Source organism: Gossypium hirsutum, chromosome A05, assembly GCF_007990345.1.
Source record: "Gossypium hirsutum isolate 1008001.06 chromosome A05, Gossypium_hirsutum_v2.1, whole genome shotgun sequence".
In the NCBI taxonomy this organism is placed as follows: Eukaryota; Viridiplantae; Streptophyta; class Magnoliopsida; order Malvales; family Malvaceae; genus Gossypium; species Gossypium hirsutum.
In genome coordinates, this window is record NC_053428.1 from 3,932,233 (window position 1) to 3,955,679 (window position 23,447).

The 23,447-nt window shown below is 35.5% G+C and overlaps 4 protein-coding genes and 2 pseudogenes across 4 annotated transcripts; 3 read left to right on the top strand and 3 right to left on the bottom strand.

Moving 5' to 3' along the window:
* The first annotated feature begins 2,182 nt into the window (after window positions 1-2,182).
* On the top strand, window positions 2,183-3,295 carry LOC107960809 (transcription factor MYB114). Its single transcript, XM_016897085.2, has 3 exons — window positions 2,183-2,395; window positions 2,484-2,613; window positions 2,722-3,295. Exons 1-3 carry the CDS (start codon window positions 2,251-2,253, stop codon window positions 3,017-3,019), a joined length of 573 nt encoding a protein of 190 aa, XP_016752574.1. The 5' UTR covers window positions 2,183-2,250; the 3' UTR covers window positions 3,020-3,295.
* A 358-nt stretch (window positions 3,296-3,653) lies between these two features.
* On the top strand, window positions 3,654-7,630 carry LOC107958845 (3-oxoacyl-[acyl-carrier-protein] reductase FabG). Its single transcript, XM_016894745.2, has 3 exons — window positions 3,654-4,380; window positions 5,547-5,776; window positions 7,128-7,630. The coding sequence occupies exons 1-3, from the start codon at window positions 4,038-4,040 to the stop codon at window positions 7,404-7,406; spliced, it is 852 nt and encodes a 283-aa protein (XP_016750234.1). The 5' UTR covers window positions 3,654-4,037; the 3' UTR covers window positions 7,407-7,630.
* A 52-nt stretch (window positions 7,631-7,682) lies between these two features.
* LOC107958846 (NAD(P)H-quinone oxidoreductase subunit U, chloroplastic) lies at window positions 7,683-9,075 on the bottom strand. The gene is made up of 5 exons (XM_016894746.2): window positions 8,716-9,075; window positions 8,503-8,564; window positions 8,323-8,412; window positions 8,096-8,236; window positions 7,683-7,909 (listed from the first exon to the last, which is right to left on the bottom strand). Exons 1-5 carry the CDS (start codon window positions 8,984-8,986, stop codon window positions 7,814-7,816), a joined length of 660 nt encoding a protein of 219 aa, XP_016750235.1. The 5' UTR covers window positions 8,987-9,075; the 3' UTR covers window positions 7,683-7,813.
* A 314-nt stretch (window positions 9,076-9,389) lies between these two features.
* On the top strand, window positions 9,390-12,104 carry LOC107958848 (40S ribosomal protein S3-3). Its single transcript, XM_016894747.2, has 6 exons — window positions 9,390-9,695; window positions 10,059-10,206; window positions 10,319-10,490; window positions 11,246-11,300; window positions 11,392-11,523; window positions 11,738-12,104. The coding sequence occupies exons 1-6, from the start codon at window positions 9,666-9,668 to the stop codon at window positions 11,921-11,923; spliced, it is 723 nt and encodes a 240-aa protein (XP_016750236.1). The 5' UTR covers window positions 9,390-9,665; the 3' UTR covers window positions 11,924-12,104.
* A 243-nt stretch (window positions 12,105-12,347) lies between these two features.
* Window positions 12,348-15,845, bottom strand: LOC107958847 (mechanosensitive ion channel protein 10-like; annotated as a pseudogene).
* Window positions 15,846-17,699: 1,854 nt separating this feature from the next.
* On the bottom strand, window positions 17,700-20,009 carry LOC107961362 (serine/threonine-protein kinase STY46-like; annotated as a pseudogene).
* Between the last annotated feature and the right edge of the window lie 3,438 nt (window positions 20,010-23,447).

Sequence of the window (23,447 nt, forward strand, 5' to 3'; positions counted from 1 at the left end):
TCTTATCTTTAAAGGAGCAGGGGAATTAAATTTTATAATAATGGAAGCAGCCTCGTGCAGTCTCGAGCTTTGTAAGGTTATACCTGACTCTTAAGCTATTTTTTACTTGCTTCTTCAACTGATTCTTTGCTCTTTACATTTTTCTATGCATTATTTTATTTTATTGATGGCATGAAATAATATTTCTATGGCTAGATGGTTTTCAATTAAGCTCCTCCTTTTACCTTACTTTCTCGTCAATGGACTAAGTCCATTTCCTAATTACGTTTGCTTAGAAAGATAGATATGTGAACCTAACGGTCATTTGTGGCTGTGTTGGTCAGTGTTAAGATAAAGCGTTGAAATTTTAAAACTTCTATTGACGGTAATTAAAGTTTAAAGGGATATGATTTTGATAGTAATATTTCTTGCTTTAAAAGAATACAAGATAAGATATTCTAATTGCAGATTAATTTGGGTTCATTTCTTGTAGTACAAATTTAATATTTGGTTAATATTGGCTTTTGAATGAAGTTTTCTCATTTCCGTGTGTCTAGTAGTTAGGGATTTTCTATATATTTATCCTGACTTTGATTTATTTCCAAATGCCCGTATGAATGTGGCCTAGTGTCAGTTTTCTTACCTTTTTCTTTTATTGTTATTAGTATTTATACAACCATTTGACAAAGAACACCTAATAAGCTGAGGACTGATCTTGCACATGGCTTTCTAGAGATATTCTAAAGTTTTAGAAGGATCACTTGTCATCCTGTTGAAGCCTTATTGAGGATGAGCCTTAGATTGTTATAGCATTCACCATTTTACATGAAATCATCACTTTTTAGGAGCTTGAAATTCCTAGATATAAACATAAATAAAACGTTACAAATTTAATGTCGAAATTTGAGTCTCATCAATATTTTTGTTTCACTTATTAAGAAAAAGTTATAGATTACGTCTTTCAGTTTGAGATTAGCCAAGATTTAGTGGAGCTACCAGCTTTAGATATGTGGGAACTTGTTTCACGTTGTACTCATCATATGATATTTCGTACTGGCCCAAGTTTGAGGTATACAACTGGTGTTTAAATAGATGCCATTTGAGATCAACACCTTAAAAATGTCCGGTGAGGTAAGACAACAAACAGCGGAAGATATCTCAAATTTTAATTATACAACCATGGGTATGAGATTTGTACTATTTTAATCGGGATGATCTTTAAGTAAAATCCCAAAAACGTCGCTAAAGATCATGACCTTTAGCGCTTCTTTTCTAAAAAACACCACAAAATTTATCGGCGTCATCTATAGTGGCGATTTTTGCGGCGCTTATAAAAACACCGCAAATTGTTTTAGTGGCGCTTATAAGTGCCGCTATAGACCTAAAAAAACGCCGCTAAAAACCTGTTTTGTTGTAGTGAACACACTCATAGTAATTTAGAAAGAAATGTATGGAACAAAAATATTATTCTTTTTCAATAATTTAATGCTACATTAGTAATTTTATCCTAAATTTTAAAATTAAAATATTGATGTAATATTAAATTATTAAAAAAAATCACTATTTCATACAATCTTTTCTTATAGTAATTAGATTGGTGAGATTAGAGAAATACACATAAAAAGCTACTTAAATACCTAAGGTCTCTTTTACATGTGTGACACGTGTAATAACTTTATTGGTCCACGTTACTTGGTTTTAACCCTCTTAAAAAACACTAAAATAAGTGATGGAAATCAAAACCAAATGATATTGCCCCAAAAAGAAAAGATGGATCATGTGCTTATAGTTAGAGTATATTCCCCTGCATGGCACAGGCAAGGAGGTCACGGATCGGAAATGAAGTTTTTGACTGTCGTTTAATTTGACTCTCTGCTACTTGTTCTTACCTCCCGAATTTGATTGGAGAACTAACTGCAGTAATACATATTCACTCCTCTTCCCCACTACAACATCACATGCAATTAATATATATAGAAGGTGGAGACACTGTTTACGTCTTTATGCCACGATCATCTAATTTGGAATAACTTTCAGTCTCTAAATCCCGTCTTTGACCAATAAATGGGTTATGTTAGTTGGCTGCGAATCCCTTGGGTTTATATTCTACCCTAGAATGGTACGTACTTACGTATTATATTATATATATGTACCACCTTGCATAAATAAACCTTTCCATTGCAATCCCGTTGCAGACCCATCTCCTTTTCTGTCTCTGCTAATTAATAGAATTTTGGTTTTGTGGAAAATATAGAAAGAAGGTGAAAGAAGATGCCAGTGGCTCCTCCTATAAGCACTAAATGCAGTAAGAAAGAAGTGAACAGAGGAGCTTGGACAGGTGAAGAAGACCAAAAGCTTGCTCAAGTAGTTGAAATTTATGGTCCAAAGAGGTGGCAAGCAGTTGCAGCAAAAGCAGGTTCATTTGAGAATAAATGTTGAAGTGTAATTCTTACAATGATGGTTTTATTATGAGCCTGTACTTGATGGTTTCCTCTTTGTTCCAGGTCTTAACAGAAGTGGAAAGAGTTGCAGATTGAGATGGATGAATTACCTTAGGCCCAATATAAAGAGAGGCAACATTTCGGACCAAGAAGAAGACTTGATATTACGGCTACATAAACTGCTCGGAAACAGGTAAGTTATTAGTTTATATTTTATGTCGTAGTTGTGATAACTAAGTGTCAGAGTTTATTGACCAATTAATGATTGAAATGAATATATATGACGTTAATTATCATTCAGATGGTCTTTGATTGCTGGAAGACTACCAGGTCGAACCGATAATGAAATCAAGAACTACTGGAATTCTCATTTGAGCAAGAAAACGAAGCAAAATGAGAAACAAACCATAGGTTCAAGAATGCAAGAATCGGTGCTTGAGAATTGTAAGGTAAGTGAATCCAAGAGAGATGAAAACTCCACAGCTTGTTTCATTAATGGTGATGATAGCTTGTTCGATTGTTATAGCGAGGAGCCTCTGAACTTGGAGTGGACGAGTCATTTCTTTGAAACGGATGAGTTATGGCTTAACTTAGCTTGATTATTTTATTTAGACTTTGTCCATCTATTTCAACCCTTCAGTTTCATTTCTGGTAATGTTGTTGACTAAGGGATTCTTTTTCTTAGATTAACAAATTATGAAAAATGTCGCGATGTTAATGGCAGACTTGGACCTCGGAACTGTCTACTGAGTGAGAGAGTCGGCCATTAAAAGACATTGTAAAGTTGGAAAAGTAAAGCTGTATGTTTGATTATTTCATAAAGAAAAAAAAAAAAGAAGACTTTCGTGGAGGTTTAATAAATAAGGTTGGGTTTGGATGGAAATGGTATATTTAATTTACTTTCTATTTCATAGTATCGTTACAATATTTATATTAACCTTACTTGAATGGCTCATTACAAGCACTTTAATTAATCCGGAATTAGCGATGATATTTGCAACTCTTTCTTTTCCCCTTCAAGATTGTACCCACTTTGATTCAAAATGGACCCAAGCCCAAAACATTACTGGTAGGTTTGCTGACAAGTGAAATGATTAACAAGAGATGGGATAATGTCATCATTGATCCCTACAGTTTATTAAATCTTTTAATATGATACTTTTACTTTAAAAATGTCTATTTTGATACCTACCTATCAATGTTGTCCCTATGCTTAACAGTATTAAATTAGATATAAAGTGTTGGTCCATTCGTTTTGTTCTCTAGTCTCGCCATACATAATTACTGCAGATTTTTTTATGATTAAATTCTGATTTTTTTAATTTATTTGTACTTTGTATCAATTTAATTATATTTTGTAATTGGTTATCAGTTAGTTAATATAAAAATATAAATATTAAAAAATTTAAGATAATTGGATGAACAACAAAGATAAATTAAATAGTTGAATGATAAAAAATAAATTTAATAAATAATTAAGTGATAAAAAAATAAATCAATTCATACTATTAAGTTGGTTTGCCCATTTTTATTTAAAACCATTAGAGTCGATTCCCTCGTAGACTGTGATTATTAAATTTGGTATCCTTCTTTTTCCACCGTCCATCTGATTTGGCGATGGCGGAGCAGCAACAACTAGAGCCATGGACCGACCTCAGTGGCAACGTGGTGATGGTGACGGGGGCATCTTCTGGTTTAGGTCGTGACTTTTGTCTTGACTTGAGTAAAGCTGGCTGTCGTATCGTGGCTGCCGCGCGCCGCGTCGATCGCCTTAAATCCCTCTGTGATGAAATCAATCACCTCAGCTTTCCTTTTTCCGGAACCCAGCCTAGTGGCCCTCGAGCTTTCGCCGTCGAGCTCGACATATGTGCTGACGGATCCACCATACAGAGCTCTGTGAAAGCGGCCTGGGATGCCTTTGGGAGGATCGATGCTTTAATAAATAACGCTGGCGTTAGAGGTTCTCCATTTTCTGTTATTTAAAATTTTCCCGTTCCTTAATTAGTTTTGCACAATCATATTTGCTGGAAAATTAGTAGGGTCTAAATTACCTCCGATTTTTTTTTTTGAAAGTCTCCGATGTTAATTTTCAATGGAATAGATAAAGGTGTTCTTTGACAAATTTTAGAATAGATAGAGGCTTTTTTTGAAAGTCTCCGATGTTCTAGGGCTAGGAGCTCCGTTCGACAAGTTTCATATATTAATCATAGTTTATTCACATGGTCCGAACCACAACAAGGGAAAGGCTTCCTCGATCGAAGCACTTTCCTATGAATTGTCCAATGAATCGTTCCATAGCTAACGCCAAGTCCCAATCACCAATATTGTAATTTGTAATCGACAAAGCAATAAATCACTGACCAATCAACACCAACACTGCACAAAACCTCCCACAAAGTAGCATATCAATTCACCAAATATTCTCAACCAACGATGCTCCAACAGTGAGCAAATTAGTCAATCTGAGGTTTTCACCAACACTTCAATCACTTGTAAACTAGGTTATGACGGGAACCATGAGTTGATGTCGTAGAAGTGATCCAAAGCCATACTCTCCCATGTGCCGACACGTGAAGGAAATTCCAGAATCTTTGGTTGGCACGTCTTATCCACTTGTCGGTGATCCGGTTACTGGACTCAGGCGGATAGCCTAACTGACACCATGCTTCTCTCTGTGGTGGCATTTAGCACTTCTGGATGCCAACTATATGATCCCCTATAAATCATTCTAGATCCCTGTAAATCTGCTTAGGATTATTTACATAATTCCACTTATACTGTTACACAGATAATTGGTATATATGTCACTTAGTGGCAATAATAAGGCAGTGTTAGTCCTTCGGTCGGGCCATCTTATCTTTTTTGAAAACAAATCCTTGACAAAGAAAGCAAGAATGCTTGTTTAAGTGGAACTTGTCTTGTAGGGTTGGGGCCATTTGGGTTTTACGTACAAAATATTATTCATTAATAATTTAAAATGGAAACAAAGAAAGAAACCAGTTCCAGCTTCGTTTTTTTTACCTGATCTTTGTGAAACATTTTCAAGTTTGTCACAATCCTTTTGTTCAGTTTGTGGTCATTATGTCGGAAATTTGTTTATCATTTGCAACTATTATGCGTTGGTAGGGAATGTGAAGGATCCTTTGGAATTGACTGAGGAGGAATGGGATCAAAACATCAGAACCAATCTAACAGGGTCTTGGTTGGTGTCAAAATATGTTTGCATGCTCATGCGTGATGCAAAACAAGGAGGATCTGTAATCAATATATCTTCCATCGCTGGTCTTAATCGTGGGCAACTACCTGGAGGTTTGGCTTATGCTTCCTCAAAAGCAGGCCTGAACACCATGACAAAGGTAATTATTTTACTAAAATTATACGAGTTTTTAACTTTCTCAACTTTTTATGCAATATTGTCTCTAGAAAATCTAAGCATTTGTGAGTATCAAGTTTGATATAGTGTAAGATGATTATCAAGTGGTAGAAAGAAAGCAATTCTATGATGTACATAACACTAATTCAAAAAAAAAAAAATCTGTGTTAGATCTAATCCAAGGAAGTCAAATATAAAGCAAATACATATACTGAACACTAAACTAAGCATAAATCTAAAAATAATTTCCTAAAATAAAATCTTACAAAAACACATGAATTTAGATGGTTGCTTAATGCTTATATCCACGGGTCAGAGTAGAAATTTTCAATATACTCAAGAAAAGATGAAGATTACTTTTAGTTTTCTCTTAAAACTTATCACACCACACCATAAAGCCTCATATTGCATCATTTTTTTTCCTCCTATTCCCAAGTCGCATTAAGGGGCTTTAGGCAAGATAGGGTGCAAGTAGGACAACAATTAAAAAAAAAAAAGACGACATGTGTGGAAGTTGTCATGTTGAATTTTCAGCCATCTACTTCCGTAAATGTCCTAATTGGCTTAAAATTGCTCAAAGCAAGTATTATAGCCAATCACCGCCTCCCCTATATTGACACTTTTGGTACTTCCTTATTAAAGGACTAAGTCCAAGGAATGCTTGTACTCCTACGTAGGGGTAGCTTGGACCAACATTTTCATAAGATTCTCCTCAATAGAAGCCTTACTAATCACAAAAGCAAAACAATTATTTTGAATGAAGTGATATGTGAAATCAATTTGTTTGGTCCTATGATGAAATATACGACTTTTCATTAACTAAATGACATTCTTAATGTAGCAAAAACACAAAACTAGAAACCTATCAAGTGCAAACCCAAACAACCAATTAGAATATGGATTCAAATCTCTTTCAAGGTACTTTCCTTTATATGGAAACCATTAAGGGTAGTCACCAAGTTTTTTACAGTTTTCTCTGAATGGATAAAAATAGAAAGGTTGCATCCTATTGTAAGTAATGAGAGGTTGTATCTTAAAATTGTAGAATTTGGTGAATATTAGATCCTCCAACAAGCATATATGAAGTGAATCATGTATTTCTTTATTTTATTAAATATTTCAGGAAAAATGAAAAACTGGTGACTGTTTTCAAGTTTATTCTCCCATCACTTTTTCAATCGGGTAGTTGTTTCCAAAATTATTTTTTTCATATTTTAATTAAATTTTATCTTTTTTTTTCTTTGAATTGTTAGTTTATTAAATATTTCTTTGAAAAATAATTATAGAACGATGGAAGTTATTTTTATTCAAGAATGACAATGATCATTATGCAGACCATGGCCATGGAACTGGGGATGCATAAAATACGAGTGAACTCAATATCACCTGGGCTTTTCAAATCTGAGATCACAGAAGGCCTTCTGAAGAAGGCTTGGCTACAAGAAGTGGCTACAAAAATCAACCCTTTAAGAACATTTGGTACGGCAGATCCTGCATTAACCTCGCTAGTTAGATACTTAATCCATGATTCTTCGGAATACGTAACAGGTAACATATTCATCGTTGATGCCGGGTCTACCCTACCAGGTATTCCCATATTTTCTTCGCTTTGAAGCTCAATCGGAATACTAAATGTTTGTATTCCTTGATAAAAAGCTACCAGAATATAGGTTTTGTATTGGTAAAACTCCTTAAACTATAATTGGTAGCTATGCCTTCTTGTAAGATTGTAAATAAAGGATGGAAGTGATCTAATCCTTCCTTGCTTTTCACCTTGTAAAAAGATTTTTGAAGTTTGTTTGCTACCGTCACTATCAGCAAGACACTGGATTTTCTATTTTATGGTTTGCCCTTTTGCAGTTTTCTGTATCATTGATGACATGACTGGATTGGATTGAAAGTTGATTTAATTATATTTTCCTGATACTAAAGAATGATAACAGTGGCGGTTCTCTTCAGCCAAGTTCGTGTAAGCAAAGAAAAAAAAAACAAGTATTATATATATAGATTAAAACATGCCCTATCGAGCAAAGGCAATAGACAAGACGAAAGACAGTATTAGCCATCCCAGCATGAAGTATCCCACCGCTCTTGTTGGTCCGACGTCCTCCGGCTCCTGTCACGCCAACAGATCAATAAACTCTCAGAGCTAGCTAAAATTTATGGTTTACAGAGCTAGCTAAAATGTATGGTTTAAAAACTAGTACTAGTAACTTATAATTGGCTGAAAACAAATAAGTATAAAAGAAAATAATTAGAAACGAAAATGGAAAATGAAAGAGATTTTGGGTTGATTACGTACGCCTGGTGGAGGCTCCTCCGTAGGAGTTTGGGTGATATCCACCTCAAAAGGCCAAGCATATCTGTCTGGTTGTTCAGTTCTAGCCAAGCTCCAGTCATACAGCCTTCTTTCTTCTACCGACGACAAAATCGAGTACGACTCCTGTGATCGAAACCAAGTTTTTTCAGTTTATCATACATAGTTACTTTGTTGTTTATTATACGAGAGAACAGTTTGAAAAGACTAACTTTTAAGAGATCCATTTTCTTGCTGAGTTCTTCTTCATCTAGTCCCTGATTCAGGAGTTCATCAACCTTGTTTCTGTAGGCCACAGTGACCTGAAACACAAAGGGACCGAACCAAAGTTTAAAAAAGAAGAAGAGAGTTTATCAGAATGGAGTAAATGCTACTGTTGATTTGATAAGGACCTGTTCATAAGAACATCCTCTTTGAAGGCCGAGTCTACCATAGTGATCTGCGTCTGTGATTGCTGCATGCTAAACTAAAACCTCATCAATTGAGTGCATTCTTTTTCCCAGCAATAACGGTGAAGGCACATCTCGTAAGAATTTGAAGTTGTTGGATTAAAATGCTAGTCCTATAAATAAATAAAAGTGAAAAGGGTTGATCATTGCTTTTACCGATGCCACGAAGAGCTCGTTCAACATTAAGAGCAGAGATCAAAGAAGGAGGTCCTTTAGGAGCTTCATCAATGGACTTTTCAGATTCTGTTTCGGTCGTTGGTGTCTCGGATGATACATCACCAGAGCTCCTGATGCTTAGTCTTCTTCTCTGCTTTGCTGAAAAACTGATGGTAGAATTTGAGAATAAGGAGGCGTTTTTGGGGGTTGAGGCATGTATGTTGTTGCCAGAAATGTATAGTGTTGTTGCAGCTGTGGTTGATAGAGCCATGACTTGTTTGATACTCAGTTTTCTGGTATGCTACTTTCCAATAGTTTTTCTATTCAAAACAAGAGTAGATAAGACGTGAACTTTGAACCAAAGGAACATTATCTTCAATAAGAATATAAAGTTATAAACTATTTTTCTGTTGAAAGCTTTCAACCGGGTCGTTGTAGTATAGTGGTGAGTATTCCGCCTGTCACGTGGTTCGATCCCCGGCAACGGCGTTAATCTTTTTAATTTTCAAACAACCCTGGCCCAAGCTGAGGATCGGATCCCTCCATCACCTACTGAAATAAATAATTTTTTTTCTCAAATATGTTTTAAATATACATATTTTATTAATCATACTTTATTATAATTAAAAAATCAATGTGTTTTTATATTTTGAAAATTGAAAGTAAAATTTCTTTTTTATTCATCAAATGTATTTTTTAAATTTCCAAAAAAGATAATCTTCTAAAAATGAAAATAAAACAAAAAATAGAAAACCATCTTTTCTTGTATTTGGATTTTGGTTTGAAAAGTAATTTTGGGTATCTAACCTAACCCTAGCCCGCCACCTATCCATATATTTTCGCCCCATAAAAGGAACACTAGTTATACTGTTAGCTAATTACTAGCAAAGCGGCGAAGCGATTTGCAATCTCAACTCACCGTTTCTCACGATTGGATTCTCCTTAAAATCATGGCTGCTCAGATTAGCAAGAAGCGCAAGGTTCTTCCTCCATTCGCTTTCTTTCCTTCATTTCCCAGAATTTATTCTGATTTGCAACTTTAGTTTCGTTGTCAAGTGATAAAATCTATTAGTTCAATTCATTTCTTTCTAATTATGCAATAAAGCATTTGTAATTACTTGAACGATTCTTACTATGTATATGTTGTTTCTTCTTCATTTATTTGGAAGATATCATATTGGTTAGAAACCGATATCGAGTTTATACTTGGTTATATAATAAGCTAACCAAAGGAGTATTTTTTTGAAAGAAAAGAAGAAAATTTGCTACTTCACATCCGTTGAGCTGAATAGTCATCATGTGATGCTTAAAGCTTTTTGTTTACGATTTGATCGGGCGTACAGTTTGTTGCGGATGGAGTGTTTTACGCGGAGCTAAATGAGGTTTTGACAAGGGAGCTTGCTGAGGATGGATACTCCGGAGTTGAAGTTAGAGTTACTCCTATGCGTACTGAGATCATCATCAGAGCTACTCGTACTCAAAATGTTCTTGGTAATTAATTCACCCAATTTTTTCTAGGTGTCGATCATACCTTTTCTGCCGTGATTGTATTGTTGATTTTAATATTTTAATTCTCACTTGATGTTTGATGATTTTATGTCAGGTGAGAAGGGTAGAAGGATTAGAGAGTTGACTTCTGTTGTTCAGAAACGATTCAAGTTTCCAGAGAACAGTGTGGAACTCTATGCTGAGAAAGTTAACAACAGGGGTCTTTGCGCCATTGCACAGGCCGAATCCCTGCGATACAAGCTCCTTGGAGGCCTTGCTGTTCGGAGGTAAATTAAAGAAAACTTATGTCGTGTCTTGGTTTTACATAAAGTTTTATAAGATTTGGGTTTGCTTTGGGGCTTGGGCATGAAAATATGTTTTCCAGCTTATGTTGGTGCAGGTGTCCTATTAGTCTAATGTCATCTTTACAGCAAGTTGGTAACTTACAAACAATACTCTCTCGTGTCTGAGGATGACTATATTTTTTATTCCATCTAGATTTCTTAGGTCAAGGAAAAGATACATTCATATTCTTGCAACACCAATCTAGATGGTAGATTTCATCGAATATATTTCTTATATTTTTTTGTATGTAGCAACAATTCTCTTTGCACGGGCATTGATGCATTACTATTATTTAGCCCCCCATCTGTTGCATGAAAGCCTGGGGGGGTGTGATCAGATGCCCAAATAAAATATTTCAATGGAGTTTGTCAGGCTTCTTGTGTTCAGTTTAAGGTGCTTGGAGTTTGGAATATCCTCCAACATGTTTTACATTTCTATTTGCTTGAACAATGTATGCTGGTCTTGTGAGATTTAGTTTACTTCTGCAAGCTAATTGTCTTTTCTTTATTTTTCCTCATCTAGATGTAGAGAAGTTAATTGTAGTATTTTTGTTTACCTAACTCTTAAGGATGTTCTCATGCTAGCATTTTAAGTCTTTGTTTTTCTAAATGAAATGAATGCCAGCATTCATTTATACCCCTTGAAAAACAAACAAAAGTCTAAGTAGGGTTTTTTGTTCTTTCTGGACTGTGGATAGGGCTTGCTATGGTGTTCTCAGATTTGTCATGGAGAGTGGAGCCAAGGGATGCGAGGTAAATCCAGTAGCTTTTGTCCTCCTTGATTCTAACTGGCTGCACCCAGGAATTTAGACATCATAGTTATATTTCTGGGATATGAACTCAGGTCATAGTGAGTGGAAAACTCCGAGCTCAGCGTGCAAAGTCGATGAAGTTCAAGGATGGGTACATGATATCCTCTGGTCATCCCGTCAAGGAATATATTGATTCTGCTGTTAGACATGTCCTTCTTAGGCAGGTCAGTTGAAATGCTTAAATTAGTTGCTTGGTATCTTGCGGCTATCATCTAACAGTTCAGTTTAGTGTAAAGACTTCTAACTCGTTTACTGTAAAGACTTCTAACTCGAAGAGTGATCCTTTTTTGGTTTGTGTATTTTTTGCAATATTTTCGTTCCGACTCACACAATCTTTTGTTGGATCGAGCCTTATTCTTGTGTTTGAAATGTATTCAGGGTGTGCTGGGTATCAAAGTTAAAATCATGCTGGATTGGGATCCAAAGGGCAAGCAGGGTCCAATGACCCCATTGCCTGATCTCGTCACCATCCACCCTCCCAAGGAAGAGGAAGAGTATACAGAAAAGAAGGACTTTGAACCGCTTGCTCCCCCAACCAATATCGAGGTTCCTGTTGTGGTTTAGAGCCCACCCCAAATGAGCCTTGAATGTAGTGTTTCACTCAAGTTTTCAACTATTTAGTTAAAGGAGATCACTAGATTTCTGCCAGTACGGATTACTATTTTGCGAATGAGGTGGATTTTGGTCGTGTTTAGTGTACTTGGTATATTTTAAAGGAATATTATTAAGCTTATCTGTTTGCTTAGCTTATCGTCCACGCTGATTAAATCGGAAGCAGATGGTTTCAATCAACCAAGATATTTGAGGGCAGTACCTTCAAACTACAATTATTAACCATGGCGATACATATTGGGAATTTGATAGAAAGATGTAAATATTCCCTTTTGTAATTTGTTTGTAGGTTATGTGATAGAAATATATTGGCAAATTGATGATGAATAGAGGTTGAGTTTGACATTTAATAATAGAGCTCAAGACTGTTAGAACATGAGGAAAATTAATCTTGAAATCGGCATAGCATCATAGGTCTTAAAAGTCTTCGATACTAGTAATCTTAAATCTGAAAATGCACTTGGTTCAAGTTAGATTACAACAGCTGAACGGGCTTCATTACTTACCACTCCTGTCCTAAGCTCCGGATAACAGTGTCAGCCCATTTCATCCCTGGTTGAAACAAAGATGCCATTAGAATTTAGAAGTAAATTTCGAAGAAAGTTCCAATTCATCAAAGCATTGCCTTCCTCGACCTCTGATAAAAGTTCCATTTCGACGTAAACTACAATAAATTACAATGATCTAGAATTATTTATGCATCAAATGCAAACAGGTAAAAGAGTGGATCAAATATCATAACAAGTGGCCTCTTCTTTATTATATGCCAAAAGGATGAGGATGCATACCTATAATACGCGATCATGACCAAGGGGTCGCATAGGTTGCATCCGGCCTGTCTTGATTGACCTGGTTGAGATTCACATGCTGAGGAAGAAGATTGTATCGTATACCCAACTCCTCAAAAATTCTTTTCAGCTCAAGAACCAGTTCGGTTCTACGCCTGTTCTTCTCTCTAAAGTCCTGGAAGTTCATCGTGTGATTACAAAAGAGAGCCATCTTTAACTTATTCACATTCTCGATTTCCTTCACCACCACAAGGTGATTAGGACGCCACAGGGTATTAGCTTCCAAATGCCTGATTAAGACATGGCAGCAGAAAGATCATAAATTGTACAGACCAAAACGAACTCAGAACAAAGAACAGTAAGTTCTGATAAACATAATAAAAATCATACTCAACTATCAAGATCAAAACATAATAAAAAATATTATATAACATGGAGACACCTTACATGCTTGAACTGAAGCCAACTTACTTCTTTATCTCTTCTTTCAGCCTGCCTATTGTCTTTGCTGGGGTCAGAAAATCAATCGAGAACTCTATTGTATCACCCATATCCGGGCTTCTATAATAGTTGCTGATGGGCTTTGTAGCCAAAACTGAATTCGGGTAGTACACCTTTTCATTATCAAGTTTCAGGAAGACGGTCGTTAAAATATTCATCTCCTCGACCAGCAACTGTCAGTTACCATTACCAAGTGATAAGCATAATTAGTAATTTTCCCATACATGCATGTAAGAATGTCATTTTCAATAGTTACCTGAACACCATCAACCACACAACGATCTCCAACATCAAAAGGATGCATCACAAACACAAATACTATAGCTTCAAAGATAGTCTTGCAGGTGTTTCCGAACATAAAAGCAGCCACTACAAGCTGCGATGAAAGGAGCAAAAGCAGTTTCGTGGTTGCAATTTCCAGCAAAAGAAGCCATATGATGACAGTAACAATAATTAGGATCACTGTCACGAGTGTATTCAACTGCTTTACGGCTGTTTTGGTGTCACTCAAAGCATGTACTAGTGTTTTCCGATCCGTGTAAACCTTTACCTGTACAAAATAACAACAACGGGCATGTTAATAGAAAAATCCTCATCTTTAAGGATGGTTTTCCTTCATTGCAGCAACACCCTATAGTGTCCGATTGTGTTCAAACCATAAAAACTTGCTATTTTCCATTTGCAAGGAAGCACACACACACACACACACACACTGTAAAATATAAAAAGATTCAAAAAGTTGCTCAAGTTTTATCCGATTTTCATAAGGAGCTTTTACCACCCAGTTTGTGAAACTTTTTCTATCAATTTTTCCAGTTCTAGATCCTTCGAACAAAGGAAACACAAGATCCACCTCCTCCTTAATCATGAATCTTAAGAGGTCATCCTCGTCAATGTAACTGATTGTAAAACAGCAAATAGTTAGGGTAAGGAAATATTAAAATAATAATATAAAAGTCGGCAGGAAAATCACTAGATGCATCATGGAGGGCGGATTTTCTCACTTGCGATTTTGATTACTATCATGTTGTGCAACGTGTGCAAAAATTTGATGAGCAACATATTGTGCCTCCTCCTCATTAGTAATTTCCTGTTCTGCTTCTTTGCCACCATTATACGCACTTTCCTCTAATGTTTCGGAGACTGTTGAAAGCCCTGAATTCGTGATGGCATCTACCAACACCTTCATATGCCAAGCTGAAACTTTTTCTCGCTTCAATCTATGGACTTTTCCCATGTCAATCAACCTTTTTGTTTTTGGTTCTTTACCCTTTTTTGCATTGCTAACAATCAAATGAGCCGGCGGTTTTTGAATCACATCAATCTCCATAAATGGTGGTCCCGAAAGGGTCCTAAGTATGTAGTGATGGAAGACTGATTCTTGTATTCTGTCAAAGAACTTGTTCATATGGAAATTCGAAGCCAGAATCTTTAACATCAAAGTCTTCAACAACCACAAAAATGCTCCAATGAGGATGCTCACTAGAGTCCACGTCACATAATCTAGAATCTTTGAGGCAGTCTTCGATCTCTCAACATCAAGAAAGAGAAGAACCTAAGTAAGAAGTACTATACTCAGCCAAATGAACACCTGAACAATCTTCTTTAAACCGTGAACGAAGTATAGCACTTTCTTCCGAAGCAAAAAGTTAATCTCGATCAAGAAGACAACTAGATGCATAAACCAACGAGTAACCAACATACCGCAGAATATAACCACCACAAGTACACACCATTTCCAAATTTCCAAACCCCATAAAAGGATATTCTTTTCTTCACCTACTGTTAAACTAGCTATTAAGCACCCTATGAGCAACAAAAATACAACCCACTCAATCACAACCTTAGCTTTCACTCCCTTATGCTGCTCTTTATGCTGTTTAACTTTCTTAATTATCTCCTCATTTTCATTTTCCCCAGTGGAGCCTTTAGAAGCCATCGATAACGTTTTCGACACAGCAGAGTCCGTCCTAATACTTCTAGCCGACTTGTTATTAGGGGAGGCCTTGTTGATGGGGTGTCTATAAGGAGAATTACAACCAACTTGTTCTTGATTAGCTAAATTAGTTTCTTCCATTTCATCAGATTCAGGGATATAAGATTGTTCTCCAAATCTTGACTTGGGTTTAACAAATGACCTTCGTCTAAGAAGAGGTTCATTACCTGCAACTGGGGCTTTTGGTGGCTTACTTGAAGTAACAGCACCAGATTCAGTCGAAGCTTTGTTGGGTGCACCTTGAGAATTTTGCTTAGGGTTCAATGCCTCTGCTTCTTTTGGAGAAGACCCTTTTAGCCCTTCACCGGCAACATTAATCACCACTTGTCTTCCTCCACCGTTTCCCTCCGCCATTACTTTAATTTTCCGTCAAAACCCTGGTAAGAGATAAAAATATTAAACAAAGAATTTAGCTTTCGCCTATGAAACAGAACCAGGTTCACATTTAGAAACAAAAGAGGAAACTTTACATTTAAAAAGTGAGACTTTTCATTAATCAAATATAAACAGCTGTTAAAGTAGCTTGGAATAACATCTCCGTTAAATCAATGGCACCATATAGGAAACAAAGAATCAACTTATTTAACTAAAAAAATATACTACTAATTTTCAACTTTAGCAAGAAAAAATTATAAATAAATTAGTCGCAGCGAATCCTTTCACTATTACCTGAAAAAAGAAACAGGTTTCCAGAATAAAGTAAGAATCCAAAAAATACCCAGAAAGCGTACAAAGGAAGCGTACAAAGGAAGAACCAGGAGTGCACCACTCAAAGCAGTGCAAAGATACCAAATAAAGAGCAGGAAAGAACTGGAAAATGAAGGGAAAATAGACTTAAATGAAAGAGACAAAGATTGAGAGATATTTGGTTGAGGCAGTGAAAGACAAGCAATTGCACTAGTTAATTACTCTCACATTAAAAAGCCAACAGAAAAAGAAGAACAATCTAAGAAGGAAAAATGGAAAACGCTACAGAGTGGGAAACAGAGATATATATACATATATTTGGAGAGAGTCAACAATGGAGTCAAACAAAAAATAAACTATTAAACCGTCCTTAGCATGGCTAAACTCATTGTCACGGAGATAGCATATACATTTATTTTTAATGATACGAATTTTTACTTTTTATTCGTGGACGAGAATGACCCTTGCTTTTCCTTTTTGTGGTGTTACTGTAGAAAACTAGGGCGGGAGCCGGAAGTAAACGATGAGCATATGAAGGGTAATCTGGGAATTTGAAGATCTGTGAGTACGAGGTAGGGTTTCGCTCCTCTGCAACGAGGTCTGTAGTTTTGTTTGAGCTTTAGGCCATGACGTAGCTTTTATTTGGTGACGCATGTCATAACTAGATTTGTTCATGTGGGTGATGACCTAGGAATCAGCTTTGAATATCTGAGATCGGTGCCCGACTTAACTAGAGGCGTCGATGGCGGGCTGGTCAGATTTAAAAATAATATTAATATATTTTATTTATTTTAAATCTTTCCATATTTTTAATTTTTCTCAAAAAACTGTTTTACTTTTTGAACGAAAATTTAATTATTTTTTAAAATTCATACTTAAATTATTTTTATTTCATGAATACATTCAACCATAAAATGCAATTAACATTGAGGCAATTTTTATTTTTTGAGTTGAGATGAGTCAATGATAAACAGATAACATAATAAAGCATGTATATACTTTAAAAGAAAGACAAAATTTAATTTTTGGGTTTAGGGATATAAATTAAAGTGATCAATTAAAGATGTTTGATTTAAGGTAAATAGGCGTGAATTATTTTAATAAAACACAAATAATTTTAATTGAAATAAAAATTCAGGTATAAAAAATGTATCGAAATGAAAGTCTTTAACAATAATTTATTTCCCTTCCATATGTTACCATTAAGTGGAAATTATAAAAAAATTTATTTTAATTTACTATGCAATACAATACAAAATTTGGAACAAAATTGCTAATGAATTTTCCCTCCCCATGTTTTATAATAGCTTCATTCCCCATATCCCAATATATATTTTTCTTTTAATTTTGTAGTTTTCCAAGATATCCCTTTTAATGTTGACAATGTTATTTAGTCTTCATGGTATTGGGTAAGATCTATTAAGTTAAGGTCAAGTAATTTTAGTGCTTCCCTGTCCACCATTTCTTAGTTGTTAATCTTGGTTCTTTTAAGTTGAATGCTGATAGAGTTCACATTCAGTCTTCAAATTTAGTTTTTTTTTTACCACAGTAATAAAAGATGAGTATGGTAAATGAATGTGGGGATAGGACGTAACATTAGAAGAAATAGAGCAATTAAAATTTTGAGCTATTTATGATAGTCTCCGAGTAACTTAAGATGTTAAATGAGATAGAGTTATCGTTGAGGTTTACTGTGCTTTAGTTATCAAGGGGATTCAGGGAGGAATCAAAGGTCAACCGAACAAAGATTTGATTTTAAGAATTCAAAAATTATGCAGACATGATTGGCATGTGGAAATTAAGCAGATACTAAAGGATGCCAATTTCGCTCATATTCTGGCCGGATTGATGAAGAAATTACCCATTGGCCCCGAAATATTCTATGCACCTCGTTCAAAGGTTGTTGACCAAATTTGATTAGATAGACGACTCTATATGCTTAGTCTTGTTGATACTACTATTATTTTGTAATTGATACTCTTTCATATTTTGACAAAAAAAAATGTAAAATTGTCAGAACTAGAAAATTAATACAATTAAACATCTATATAAATTTTAACATTTTAAAATTGCACTGAACCATGGCTACTTAATGGATGGATGGGACTCTATTGTCATTGAATCTGGTTTGGATATTTGATAGAGTGGAAGTGATGTTTGCAAAGGTGGGTCTAACACAGGCATCTCCATCCCATGACTGGCAAATCAGCTCGATCAGCTCCTTCCATTCGCCATTGTCTTCTGGAAGTGCTGGTCTTAGCTTTCCATCTCCAACCTCCAAGGCAATCTAATGATAACAATATCATCCGATGGTTGTGTTAAATTCGTAACATTTTAGCAGCAGAGATGATACAACGTTAACGAGTAATCGATTGAAAATACCTTGGCCGGTCCATAATTGGTCTCAATATAAGGATAATTGCCTGTGATGAGTTCGTTCAGAATGATTCCGAAGCTGTATACATCGCACTTTTCGTTATAAGGTTCACATCTGATAACCTCTGGTGCCATGTAAACAAAAGTTCCTGAGAGGACAAGCAAAATTTCAGAGCAAATAACTAGCTCGGAGTGACTTAATCAGAGCAAAAGAGATCGGTTCTTGCCTGTTTCGCCTGTAAGTGCCATTTCTTCGTCACTTAAAAACCGAGCATGCCCGAAATCAGCCACCCTTACATGCTTGGCATCGTCTAAAAAAATGTTGCTAGGCTTCAAATCACGGTGAATAACTTTGGGTTTTTGTTCATGGAGATATTGCATTGCTTGTGCAATCTCCACGGCTTTATTCAATCTCTCTTGCAACGGAGGGAGTGGTATCACCCTTTCTTTTCGCCTGTTATTTCCCGGTCCATGTAGCCAATCCTTCAGCGTCATGCTCAAGAACTCCGTCACTATCCAACCTTGCATAGGTGGCTCGAGGCATGCACCCATTAGCTGTAGTATAAAGCGATGGCGCTGCTTAGATAATGTTTCGACTTCTTGAGCAAAAAATGACACCGTTTTCATTTTTTTCGAAGAAATCGGGATATATACACTTCACCGCAACTTCAAGGCCTCGCCAAATTCCTCTGTAAATGTCTGCAGTACTTCCTTGGCCAATTACTTCTCGCAATTCAATCTGCTCCAGTAAGTTATAAAAACATGTCATTGGCTGCTCTGAAGAAACAAAACGATCATGCAATCCCGTAAGCATTACCTCGATGGGGTTAATGAACCATCCGTTCAACTTGGCTTGGTTGATGAGTAGACCTAGATCTGATTGGTGAGAAACCGGGGCAGGGAGTTGAGGACTGGTGGTATCGATATTGAGGACAACATCCCGAGAAACAGGAGATTTGTGGTTACTTAAAAGGTCCAAGAATCCATTATCCTGAGCTATTTGAAGACAGTACCTTAAATAGTCTTGTGTTCTCTCCATTCTCATTTTGTACATGCTCCGAATTTCTTTCTGTTTCTGGACTTCCTGTTCAAGCTCTGTCACCTTCACCAAAGCCCAAATCATACAACATCAGAAAAACTCTTTAAGCCCATCTTTTCATGGTATTTTTTTATGACCCACTTACGTTTAATTTCAGCTGTTAATTAAAATCAAATCGATGAAAACATTGGTTTACCTTGTGGAAGAAAAAGGCAAGAGTTCGGGCCTCAAGGGTGAATGGACCACAATATTCAAATGAGGCCTTGTATCTTATGTACATTTTCAATGATAATACCAAAAAAAGAAAGAAAAAATGCAGTGACGATTTCACCTAACGAATAAGAAGGTGGTCCAAAGTCTATACCTGGTGCTCTAATTTGGAGGTCGGGCTACGTGAACGTTGTTGCTTTCCTTGTTGGTGTTCCTGCAAATGCTGTGGGTTCGTAGAGGCAACCGACCCTTTTCCCAAACAATCATTAAATCCAAAGCAAAATTGCTTAGATGTGGTAGCCTTATCTATTTTTACCACGGGACTCGTTAATAGAGCTTGTTGATGATGATGCGATACGGCGGTGCCCCTTCTCTGCTCTGGGGTACCGGAAGTCGAGTTCATTTCTATGTTGTATTTTATTTTTGCCTAGTTCATTTCGATGTTAATGGTCCTTCCTTTTAAAATGGTCTTATTCTTGTTCTGGACGGATATTCTAATGAAACTATAGGCTAATGTTAATTGTGAACTGTGACGTTCAGTCCAATGCCAAAAAGATGATGTGAAAAATGAAGTTGATGGTCATTGTCAGGCGTGGTTACCTAAGAAACACGTTCAGAATCCATACAAAATTGGACCACAATAAACATGGTCCATACTCTACTCTGCAAATTAGAAAGCGTGCATGTTTAGTGAAAATTAATGCAATTATATTTATACTGTATTCATCATTTCGTCCTTGCAAACCCTCCTGCTATATTGAAATCAAAGCTTTTAATAAGTGAAAATGAATAGGCCAACCAGGTTAGGTCATTTGCTTCACTCTAAAAATTGAAAACTGAACTTTACAGAAATGAATAGGGTCGTTGAAACAATGAAGTTTACAAGCTACGTTAAATGGCTCCAAAAAGAAGTTTAATATCTTTCTCTTCTTTTTCATTTTCTGTATGTTCCTTTATCGCTAAGATTGAATCTTTTGTGGATCAAATATGAACTCACTCGTGCATCTGAGTTCATTTCTTTTACTTTTATGGATCAAAGAAAAGAAAAAGGGAAAGCTGGTAAGGATCTTATGGAAACTCTTCTTGGGATCGCCAATCATAAATCTTTGTCATTTACTATACCAAAGCAACGGTAGCCAAATAATGGACCATCCCAAGTTGCAGAGCAGCAGGCCAGGTCAGGTTGATTGGCCATTGCGGACTCATACGCGGTTTTTGCTAAGTTAAAAACTGTTAATAGGGGTTGGTTCAACTTAAGTTTATGAATGGTGGTTAAATTTATGAACCCATTAAAGAAAAAAAAAAACTTGCTGCCATCTTATTCGTTAGCAGATATTAGGCTCCAAAATAGTGACATTTTCTCTCTGCATTTGAAGATAAAAACAATAGGGGGTTTCTTGTTTTGTTTATGGGAATTGATTCCCACAAAAAGAAAATAATAGAATAAAAGCTGAAATAGTTTCCAAAGCGCTTTACCAGATGGAATACACCCTGGAATGGAACCCTAACCCCCATTGTCTATCAACTCATTGGTTGTTAGTTTTGTTTGTCTTTTTCCTGCCTTAAACGACACAAATAAACTTAGAAACTTGAAGCTAATGTTATGCTCCATTCTCCACAACTCGATTCTATCAAATTACCAATTTATTACCACAACCTTGGGCCTGCCAATATTTGGAAGACAAACTATTTGACATAAAAGATTCTTTCAAATATATATAAGATTAAGGATTAGTCAAGTTTTGTGGGTTGATCAATAGGTAATTTAAGCCCTTAAGTAGATCATGGTTACTCAAAACTGATCATTAATTTTGTTTAATCCCAGCTCAAAATTTAAACTTGTCCCATGAGTAAACTCACCTACCCAAACTTCAAACCAATTATGCTACAATCCCACACGTTCTAACTTAATTACTAAAGAATAAAGCAGTACGAGGGCAAGAACAAGATGATAATTATAACCCTAATGCTCAAAACAACCAAAACTGCCTTAAGTAATGCATTCAAAACTACTATCTTTAATTGGTATAATTTTTATGAAAAGTAGCAAGTTTCGCTTTCAAAACTACTATCTTTAACTGGTATAATTTTTTATGAAAAGTAGCAAGTTTCGCTTCTAATGTATTCATTAGGACGAATTTAGTGACTAATTCTTAATGTTTTTTAAATTTATTATGCGAGTTCAGTGATTAATCTGGATGTTTTGAGCATCTCTAACAAATGGAGGCTAGAGAGGGAAAGAGGAGAGATTATCCCAAAATAAAAATATATATACAAGTGATAGGTTCGTAACTAATACTGATTAATTAATTTCAATGTTATTATTACTATATTAGTTGTTGTTTAAACAATGAAGCTTTTGTTGTAACTACTTTCAAGGTTTTCAAACTCTAAAGGTGGTGAAGTAAATAAACAAATCATCCTCCGCCTACAATTCTTGAATTTTAGTTACAAATCCACTGCCGTCCTAAACAAGTATAGTTTAAGCTTGTTTATTAGTGCATGCTCATACTAGATTTTGACTTTAAGAGATTTTTCATCTACTAAGTGGGCGGCTCATGCCCATTCTTAACATGCGGTAATTAGTATCGTATTAATACGTACAAAGTCTTTTATTATTTTAAACCCATTCTTCTTTTTCATAATCTTTTCTATATTTTTGTATAAATTAAATGTATTCATTAAATCAACTTAATTGTAATAATATACCAAAAATACTAACCGATAATCATAAATTTCGATAGGATCGACCCTTCTTTTTTTTAACATTACAAACTCTAGTTTCATGCTTGTCACGTAGTACTAATGATGCGTTTATAGGCAATTATAAAAGTCTACTTAAATATTAATATATGAATTGAAAGTTATTGACATCAACCTTTGGTTAAAGAGTCACTATCTCTGTTTCCTCCATCCATTTCATTACAAAGTTCTTGGAGGTTGCCAAAAGCAAAATTTATACCAATAAGAATATAATTTTATATACACATCTCTTTCTAGTTTTTATTTATTTATTTATTTATTTATTACTTAATCGATTGCTTTAATCGTATTCAACCTAAATAAATGAATGTTTGGGACTTTCCAATTTTCTTACCTTATATCTATTGTCTTGGAAGCAGCGATTGAAATGAAATTAAAAAAAAATTAAATTTTATTACAGATTATGCGACTAGTTTGGTCCATTAGGGTGATTATAGAGGAAGCAGTAAATCTATAGTAATAAATGGCAACTTCATAGCGTTTTCAGCTCTCTGGTCGCTGCCTTCTCCAATCGTTTGGACAAAGATGTATTGTAGAAAATGTAGGAAAATTGAAGAGCAGAGTCACAGTGTTTGGTCCCTTTTACCAGGTAAAGGGATCCTAAGATTGAATTGTAATAATGGAGATCAGCAGCGTATAACTCTGTTTCTTATTGAAATTGCTTCAATCAAATCCCGTTAAATTTCGTGGACCATCTTCTTGCTTGCTTCCCTAGGAAACCCAAAAAGAAACAAAGAAAACAGATAATGGTTGTTCCTATTAATGATTCTGACATATTTTACGTTTTACCTGTTAACTTTTAAAATTGTTCGTAAACTTCAGTGGGAGATGTACTCTTTTTTTTTTTTTTCACAGTAAATTATTGTAGCATGAAAAGCTTCATTATTTGGCATTGTTGTTTGCATAGTTAAAAAAAGGTTACATTTCATCTGTTAAATACGTTCAAAAATTTTATCTTTCACAGTTAAAATTCACGATGGCTTTCAAACAAGAAAATTTTATCATCCTTATATCTTTTATTAATTTAAACATATCTTGGTTCAAAACGGGGGGCGAAATCAGGGAGCATGGCCTTGCCAGCTTGCCCGATTGGTAACATGGTATAATTTTATTTCC